This window comes from Leuciscus leuciscus (assembly GCF_965113295.1).
Source record: "Leuciscus leuciscus genome assembly, chromosome: 15".
NCBI lineage: Eukaryota > Metazoa > Chordata > Actinopteri > Cypriniformes > Leuciscidae > Leuciscus > Leuciscus leuciscus.
In genome coordinates, this window is record NC_138739.1 from 40,875,990 (window position 1) to 40,885,865 (window position 9,876).

A 9,876-nucleotide genomic window follows, 5' to 3' on the forward strand; every position below is an offset into this window, starting at 1 on the left:
TCATACATGCAAAAGAGCACTAGGATCTTTTTTTTTTTTTTAAATGATTTCTATTTCTTATTTACTTATGCTGTTTTTAATGACATTTAAGTAAAGCAGTTTGTATTACCTTCATGTAAAAACATGTGCAATATAAATAAACGTAAGTATACTCTATACAGTACCAGTTGGTAGTGTTTACTTCCATTAATGGAATCATGAATTTGGATTAAAAACGTTTTTGTTTTTTTTTCTCATAGATAAATTTGTTGCATAGAGTCAGAACAGAAATTAATTTTGGTAAAACAATGAATAAATTCTTGACAGCGGTCAGAATAATTGTGAACTTGAATAATTAATTTAATTGGAGACTCAAGAGACTTAATAGAAAACAAACCCTTTAATGATGAAGGTTAAAAAGGTTCAGAGATACAGATTCTAGAAATTTCCTTCAGTAATCAAACCCACATCATGGCACCTTATTCCCCTCAGATGACAATCATCAATGTTAAGTAATGCTTCACAAGTGTGCTATGATATGTGACATGAGTGGATTGGTTTTGTTGAAATGCAAATACTTGTGTTTAAAGGGAGATGGCAAGCCAGTCCACAGTCACCTAAGTGTTAATCTTCATCAGAAAAAATGACAACATGGTACAAATAAACCAAGGAACCACAGAAACACTAAGTTATTAGGGAATGAATTCCACACAAAGAAAGCTACAGGTAACAGTGTTTTTAGATACGCAAGAAAGTTTCTAGTTTGCTTTTCAAATCTCAAAATATCCAAACTAATTTGTAGTGCTTCAAGATCATGTTCAGGATCTCCATCCGTCTGTCTGAGCTGTGGCTGTGGTGTGGCTGTGGTGTGGTTTACTCGGCTCCGGCTGCTTCCTCTTCCTCCATCTCTACTAAAGCTGCGTGGCGATTGGCCTGCGAGCCCTCCTTGAAGAACACCTTCTTGATGACCCCTGCTTTGGGTGCACGGATGGTGTGCTGCCCAGGATGTGGACTATAAAGTGCACTCAATGAGAAAGTGACAGAGCCTCACCTCCATTTTCATGGCATTCATCACCATTAATGGATCTCCTTTCTGGACCGAGTCTCCAACCTTGACTAGCACCTACAGACACAGCAAAGCACGAGTTCCACATGCAGTGACGATAACAAGCACTCGCTACTGAAACCAGACAGAGTCACAGTTCGGCTGCCAGACAGAGTAAAGTGCCCCTATTATGCTATTTTAAAGGCTCCTGATTTTGTTTCGGATTCTCCTACAACAGGTTTACATGCATCCAAGGTCAAAAAACACTTCATTTTTCTCATAATATACATTGCAGCATCAGCTCTCTTCTCTCTTCTCTTCTCACAGTGTCTGAAATGGTTAGATAAAGAACTCTACTCTGATTGGTCAGATGGCCCAGTCTGTTGTGATTGGTCTACTTTGCTCTGTTTGGTCAGATGGCCCAGTCTGTTGTGATTGGTCTACTCCGCTCTGATTGGTTAGATGATCCAGTCTGTTGTGATTGGTCCACTCTGCTCTGATTGGTTAATGATCCAGTCTGTTGTGATTGGTCTACTTTGCTCTGATTGGTCAGATGGCCCAGTCTGTTGTGATTGGTCTACTCTGCTCTGATTGGTTAGATGATCCAGTCTGTTGTGATTGGTCTACTCTGCTCTGATTGGTCAGATGGCCCAGTCTGTTGTGATTGGTCTACTCTGCTCTGATTGGTCAGATGATCCAGTCTGTTGTGATTGGTCTACTCTTCTCTGATTGGTCAGATGACCCAGTCTGTTGTGATTGGTCTACTCTGCTCTGATTGGTCAGATGGCCCAGTTTGTTGTAATTGGTCTACTCTGCTCTGATTGGTCAGATGGCTCAGTCTGTTGTGATTGGTCTACTCTGCTCTGATTGGTCAGATGGCCCAGTCTTTTGTGATTGGTCTATTTTGCTCTGATTGGTCAGATGGCCCAGTCTGTTGTAATTGGTCTACTCTGCTCTGATTGGTCAGATGATCCAGTCTGTTGTGATTGGTCTACTCTTCTCTGATTGGTCAGATGGCCCAGTCTGCTGTGATTGGTCTACTCTGCTCTGATTGGTCCAGTGGCCCAGTCTGCTGTGATTGGTCGACAGCACATGTCAGGAGTGAAATGCCTATCTGAATTTAAGCTCTGGATCTTCCTCAGTACTTGTTAGATAGTGATACGAACAGATGACGTTTGTTTCACCGTATCAATTCCAGCACGAGTCCTCATCCTTATGAAGGCACTTATAAGGGGCATAATGGGGCACTTTAATTACCATTTTGTCTGTAAATGTGACCTTTTTTACACATAATGTTCAGTATTCTATGATTCTTGACACACTACTCTAGTCTGGCATACTGTATAGAGGATGTACAGTACACAAACTTCAACCACAGCTGCCTTAAATACCTTTTCAATAGTGCCGGTCATGGGTGCAACAGCACCACCCTGTGCACTGGCGCCACTTACACCAGCCAGGAACTTGGGCACAGGCACATCCACCTGAGCACTTCCCTCCTAAAAGAGAACAACAACAAACAAATATCATACATAGCCTTGAAATGAAAGCTGAAGTGTAATTCAAAGGGTGAAAGAAACCCACCATAGAAAAGATGTGTACAGTGTTGTCCAGAATGACTAGTTTGGGTCGGGACAGAACCCCATTCACGGAGCAGCACAGGAAGGTCACGCCACCCTCCAGCTGCAGCTCCCCTGACACGTGGAACACCTGACCTCCTGTCTAACAACCAAAAATTACCCAGCGACCTTAGTGAAAGGTTATATTTAGTGCATGACAGTCGTTGTTCAGACTAAGACTGTGAAATCTCTGACAATAACCCTGCTATTCTTTATGATTTGGCAATGCAGATGTGCATCATCATCATCTTTACAGTCTAAAAACATAATTTACCTCCATACTGTACGTCCCATCTGGATTGAATGTAACAGCTAATGCAAGATAAAAATAAATAATACAATTAGTTAATATCATCTGGGTGAATCTGACAGACACAAAGGAAATGTCCAGGTCATTTTTCACCCCAAAATCTATTTATTTATTTTTTTTCTTAAAGAAAACTAAGCCTATTTAGGACAATCGTATTTTCTTTTGCATTGTGGCATTATTTTATATGACAATTATGCATATTTCCTCCCCAGCTTTTAATTATTGTCATTAATAATACTGTAACACACACACACACACACACACAAAAATATTAAACTGTGAAGTATGCATTACTATATATTACAGTAAGTGCCTTTAATCAAGTGAATCTAATATTTTGGTAACACTTTACAATAAGGTTTCATTAGTTAACTAAATTATTAATCTCAGTTAATGTTAATCTCGACGTACTAAAACGTGATTAAAATCAAAAGTTGTATCAGTTAACATTAGTTAATGAACATGAACTAACAATGAACAGTTAGTACTTAAGAACTGTAATGAATGTATTGCTCATTGTTAGTTAATATTAATGCATTAACTAACCTCAACTATTGGAACCTTAGTGTAGTCTTACCAATATTTTAAAAACATGAACTATACATATAAATATACAATATTTATATCATATACACATTGTATATGTACTAGCACCCTATACCGCAGAACAGCGGAAACATGAATTGCCGGAAAATTCTGTCAGTGGCTGGGAAAGAGTTAATCATGATTAACTTTGCAAGAGCTTGACCCCTGATCTTTCCAAAATGTGTGAAATTAATCAGAACATATATAACTAAACCACCTAATAAATCCTAATTGTGTAAAACAATTTTCTAAAGTTAAAAAGAAAAAAATCGAACAAAAAGTTATATAACAATAATTATTTGTGAAAGTGTCCAGCACAGATATGATCTTAATTACTGAATTCATCCTATAAAAATCTACAAAAATGCAGAATATTTATGGATGATGTTCCTGTAGATTTGTCAGGTGTAGCTCTTCTCCTGAAGTGATCGTTCAGAGTCAAACCTTCACTGGTTCAGACAGGCATCGTGGCTTGGCGGTATGTGTGTGTGTGTGTGTGTGTGTGTGTGTGTTTGTGTGTGTGTGTGTGTGTGTGCGTGCGTGCGTGCGTGCGTGCGTGCGTGCGTGCGTGCGTGCGTGCGTGCGTGCGTGTGTGTGTGTGTGTGTGTGTGTGCGTGTGTGTGTGTGTGTGTGTGTGTGTGTGTGTGTTAGAGCATGCAGTGTGCAGTCACTGTTGTCCCTGAGCTGCAGTGTCAGGTTCCTGCAGTGCATGACATTGAGTCGTCTCCCGTTACTGGAGGCAAACGGTGAGTACATGTCTGCGAGAGGAAGCTCAGGTTTACATCTCAAACAAGCGTCACACACACTGAACCAACAACATCAATGAACACCGAACCGTCCTCACCACTGGACTGGTCCCTGAACTCCTCGGTGTGCCGCTTCTCTCGGAGCAGCAGACCCAGAGCGGCCTGACACAGCACCGCACCACACGGGCTCTGGGATTTGGATCCAACTCCTCCCCCTGGATTTCGTGTTCTGCAGTGAGGACCATCTTGTATTTTGTTAGCCTAGAAATCTAGACGCACCCTAGCGGCAGCAAAATTATTTTGCAGCCAGGGTGGGTCTAGCAACTCTCAATAGACCTTTTTGCTGCAAAAACCTAAATTGGGTCAGGCCAATCACATCATGTATAGAGTAGGCGGGGGCGGGCTTAACATATGACGACAGAGTTGCGACGGTTCCTGCCACTTGAAAACAAAGAATGACGGCTGCTGCGGATGGAGAACAGCGGTCTTTCGAATCGGCTTTGGCCGCAACTCTGGAGGACTTGGAGTTAAGTTTTTCTTTGAGAAAAGAACAAAGAACGGCACTTACTGTAAGTCATTCTTAAAAAAAGGAAGATGTGTTCGTAGTTTTGTCGGCCAGATTTAAAAGTTGAATCTATCAACTAACGTTAGCTCCGCTGTTGGGAAAACGCTCTGGTTGGTTGAAGCGCTGTCCTATTGTGTGCAGAGGGAATTTGAAAGACAGCCGTTTATCCCACCCATCAGATTGACCGTGTCTATGGTGAGTTGCCAGACTAAACATCTTGATGTATGTCTGGCTTGCCAGGCTAGTATTTTGTGGTATGTTAAGAAATTGCATTTATATAGTCATTTAAAAATGGCCTGCCACTTTTATTTCAGCTTTTGAAGGGGATTTCAAGACTGATGTTTGTATTCTGATAGTTCAATGTGCAAACTTTCCCAAGTAACCTAAACTGTGGAAACATCAATGGAAAAAGTGGATTAATATAATCACATTTGATTTTACTCAGCCGGCTGGAATAAACTTTTGTTTTAAGTGTTAAAATCTATGGACAGAAATATTTTTGATATAATGAAATTTTGTAGAGGCTGTTCAGTTTGACACGCAAACAGAAGGACTGAACATAATGTGCCCTCTCATACACCCCACGCAAACCGCTTATTTAAGTGTTTTGTGCTATTTTCAGCCCGACGCAGTTTTCATTTTCACGTCCTGCGCCATGTTGTTTAAATAGCAAGTGCATTTGCGTCCATTTGTGTGCCCATGTAGCCTGACGTCGTCATACTCAGATTCTAGTCAGAATGTGAGTCTGATTCTGCTCCATTGGGCTATGATTATGGGGCGTGTTTCAACCGAACCAGGAAAGAAAATGCCTCTGCACTCAATTGGATAGACCTACAATCAATCAGAGCAACGGAGTAAGTGACGTATGTTCTTCATTCAATTTTCCAATCGACAAATGATCGTGGTTCTCAGTAATGGAAGGCGAACAGGGCCGATAGTCTTTAAACGAAATGCATGAAATTTGATCGCGTCAACACTCACTGTTTGTCTGCGGTAACGCAGCAATTTTTTACGTGTTTCTTTTGTATGTGTAGACACGCACATTCTGGTCGTGTTAAGGCGTCAGTTGTCGTCGCGTTACTTTAGAACGTGTAAAGACGCACAGTTTTACCATGTTAAGACGACTACTTTGAACGTGTTTCTCAACGTGCACATTTCGGCCATGTTTGAACTTGTCGAACTTGTGTTTAAAAGTATCATTCTTTCCAAAATGTCATATTTGTATATTTTAAAAATATTTAAAATAATCTCATTACATTATTTAATGCAGTTTAATTTGATTGGTAACAGCCCTTTAGCATCTTATTATTCTAGTTTAATTTATTGATGAAATTTTTAAGAATTTTAAATGAAAGATGAAGCATATAAACGATTAGGGAAAATGCCCTTTATAAAGGTTAAAATATCATAAATATGCCAATTTATATATGTCAAGGCTGACTGAACAGTAATGAGAATATTGATTCGGAATAAATTATACCCCTCCTTGAACTGCCACCTTCCCGTGGTGGAGGGATTTGAGTACCCGAACGACCCTAGGAGCTATGTTGTCTGGGGCTATATGCCCCAGGTAGGGTCTCCCAAGGCAAACAGGTCCTAGGTGACGGGTCAGACTAAGAGCGGTTCAAAAACCCTTTATGATGGATTTAAAAACTAGGACCGTGATGTCGCCTGGCATGGCGCAGCTGGGGCCCCACCCTGGAGCCAGGCCCGGGGTTGGGGCTCGTATGCGAGTGCCTGGTGGCCGGGCCTCCCCCCATGGGGTCCGGCCGGGCTCAGCCCGAAGGAACAATGTGGGGCCGCCCTCCCGTGGGCTCGCCACCTGCAGGAGGGGCCGTAAGGCCGGTGCTTAGTGCATCGGGTGGCAATCGAAGGCAGGGACCTCGACAACCCGATCCCTGGACATTGAAACTAGCTCTAGGGACGTGGAACGTCACCTCACTGGTGGTGAAGGAGCCTGAGATTGTGCGTGAGGTTGAGAGGTACCGACTAGAGATAGTCGGGATCACCTCCACACACGGCTTGGGCTCTGGCGCCTTCGGGTCTCAGTGTTTCGGTCTCTCACTGTCGTGTGTGCCTATGGGCCACTCGGAGGTGTGGCCGTAAGGTCTCCGCTGCCTGTCAAGGCGGCAATCCCCGAACCCGGTGGTGGACACCAGAAGGAAGGGATGCCGTCTAGCTGAAGAAGGAGTCCTATTGTGGGACTCCTGAGGCAGCTGATAGTTACCGGCAGGCCAAATGGACTGCAGCCCGGGTGGTTGTGGGGGCAAAAGGAGGGCTTGGGAGGAGTTCGGTGAAGCCATGGAGAATGACTACCGATTGGCCTCGAAGAGATTCTGGCAAACCGTCCGGCGCCTCAGGAGAGGGAAGCAGTGCCCTACCAACGCTGTTTACAGTAGAGGTGGGCAGCTGTTGACCTCAACTGGGGATGTCGTTGGATGGTGGAAGAAATACTTAGAGGATCTCCTCAATCCCACCAACACGTCTTCCATTGAGGAAGCAGAGGCTGAGGGCTCGGGGGTGGACTCGTCCATCACCCAAGCTGAAGTCACCGAGGTAGTCAAGAAGCTCCTCGGTGGCAAGGCACCGGGGGTGGATGAGATCCGCCCTGAGTACCTCAAGTCTCTGGATGTTGTGGGGCTGTCTTGGCTGACTTGGCTCGGCGGTCGGAGACAGTACCTTTGGGCTGGCAGACCGGGGTGGTGGTCCCTCTTTTTAAGAGCATCGGGGGGTGCATCGGAGGGTGTGCTCCAACTATAGGGCGATCACACTTCTCAGCCTCCCCGGGAAAGTCTATGCCAGGGTACTGGAGAGGAGAATGTGGCCGATAGTAGAACCTCGGATTCAGGAGGAACAGTGCGGTTTTCGTCCCGATCGTGGAACACTGAACCAGCTCTATACCATCTCCAGGGTGCTGGAGGGTTCATAGGAGTTTGCTCAACCATTCCACATGTGCTTTGTGGATTTGGAGAAGGCATTCGGCTGTGTCCCTCGCGGCATCCTGTGGAGGGTGCTCTGGGAGTATGGGATCCTGGGCCCTTTGCTAAGGCCTGTCCAGCCCCTGTACAACCGGAGCAGGAGCTTGGTTCGCATTGCCGGCAGTAAGTCAGACTTACATTTCATCTTTTTCTCATCAAACAACCAGACTAATGGCTCGACAAGAACCGTACAGGGGAAGAGCCTAGACAGGGCTTTATTCTGTGTAGATATAAATTCACGCTTTGCATCAGCTGGGTATGGCAGAGTAGAAATGACGGCTGTCATCGTCTATATGGTCGCCCTCGCCCAGTAAGTTTAAAAAAAGAATAATATGAATACAAATATAATTGATATAAATAAATGTAATTAGTTGTAAATTAAATATTTTAAACACTAATACAAAAAGGAAAGAATAATGCATTGACTTATATAGGCATATTAACGTTCACGCATGAACTGTCATTCAGATCACTATCTGACAACCGGAGAACTTGGTAGTGTTTCAGTCTGTAGCACTGTTTCTGTCTTTGTTGGTGAGTTTCAATTTGCATTTACTTCAATTTTACAAATGCACGTTGCATTTATGTTGTCATGGTTTTCCAGGCTCTTCTCCTGGTATTTACTTTATGAATTCAGAATCAACAATTCCATGTAATTGTTTTAAGTCACTTTGTCATCCATTTTATTATATTCTGTACTTAAGTTGTATTTTAAGTTCTCTCCCCCCAGTTTCACAGTCAAGGCTTAAGATAAATCCCAGACTAAAATGCATGATTGAGCTTTTAATTGAAAGCAACTTGCACTGATATATCTTAAAATTTGTCAGTGCCATTGTCTTGTCTCAAGATGCACACCAGTAATGTTTTTTACTAAGGCATGTTTATAAAAGCTACTTAAATGTCCTTATTGCCTAATCCTGGCTTAAAGGTGAACTAAGTAACTTTTTTTACCTTAACTGAACAGCTTCGGAGTCATTGGAATGGTTATATTACTTATTTCGGGTTGAATGGTGGTCGTTTCGCACCCCCCTGGTGCCCGTGAGCGGAAAATACGCACTTGCAACTTTGAGCCGGCGGGCCGCCGGCCGCCGCGTCAGGAAGTCTCGCGTGATATCAGGTCTCGCGATGTAAACAATTGCTTTACGGCCAAAAGAAATCTGCTAAAATGCTGTCATTATTGCGCTCCCTCACGCTGTCCGAACCCGAATGAAGAAGACGTTTTAAAGAACGTCCCATCTGCTTTGATGTCGTTGATCTATAGCCTCTGGTGTCTGAGAATCAACAACGAGTTTTTACGACAGTGTTGTCAAATATCTATTCCGAAGCTGTGGGGGGAGCTCTAGAGAGAAACCTGCGAGCAAAAAGCGAGAATACAGCGAAGAAGTCCCGAAGTTACTGAGTGCTGCTTTAATCTAAATCCTGTCTGTGAAGCCAGGCCATAATGTTTTATTTGTATAAAATATTCATGAGTTTTAGTCACCATTAGTCACATTTTTAGAGCCACTTGTTTCTCCTGAATGTGATGTTAATTACTGTTCAAACAGTGTGGGGTCATAAATAAAAACATTTGCATGTAAACTTTAGGTTTAAAGTTGTTTACTTTGAGAGACTTTTTTATTCAAACCCATATTAATTACATCCCTACGTTGTTTTTCCAAGATTGATTTGATATTGGTTCTATGTTGATTCAATGTTAAATAAGTGATTTAATTAAGGTTGAAAAAATATTGATTTTATGTCCATCTTGATGGATTTTTCATCGTTGAAATAAAATTATTTCAGGGTGCAATCCTGATGATCCTTTTGGTTAATACATTAACATTGATTCAATGTTGAATCAGTGTTGGTCTGCTATCTGTGAACGTACACGGACCCATCTAAGATTCCTCGTCATTAATATACTCCACCTAGAAAAGAAAAGAAAAAAAACACCGCCATCCTCATCTAGTGTTAAAGCGGCAAATTAATTATTCATGATGAGGATGGCAGTATTTGTTTTTTGTTTTCTGGGTGGAGTTATAAAAACCAAGTAACTTGATTCCATGTAAG

The 9,876-nt window shown here is 42.6% G+C and overlaps 1 protein-coding gene across 1 annotated transcript; it reads right to left on the bottom strand.

The window, feature by feature from the left end:
• Positions 1–360: 360 nt before the first annotated feature.
• On the bottom strand, positions 361–3,079 carry LOC309475374 (methylcrotonoyl-CoA carboxylase subunit alpha, mitochondrial-like). Its single transcript, XM_082138149.1, has 5 exons — positions 2,918–3,079; positions 2,609–2,746; positions 2,416–2,523; positions 1,031–1,102; positions 361–975 (listed from the first exon to the last, which is right to left on the bottom strand). The coding sequence occupies exons 1-5, from the start codon at positions 2,996–2,998 to the stop codon at positions 853–855; spliced, it is 522 nt and encodes a 173-aa protein (XP_081994275.1). The 5' UTR covers positions 2,999–3,079; the 3' UTR covers positions 361–852.
• Between the last annotated feature and the right edge of the window lie 6,797 nt (positions 3,080–9,876).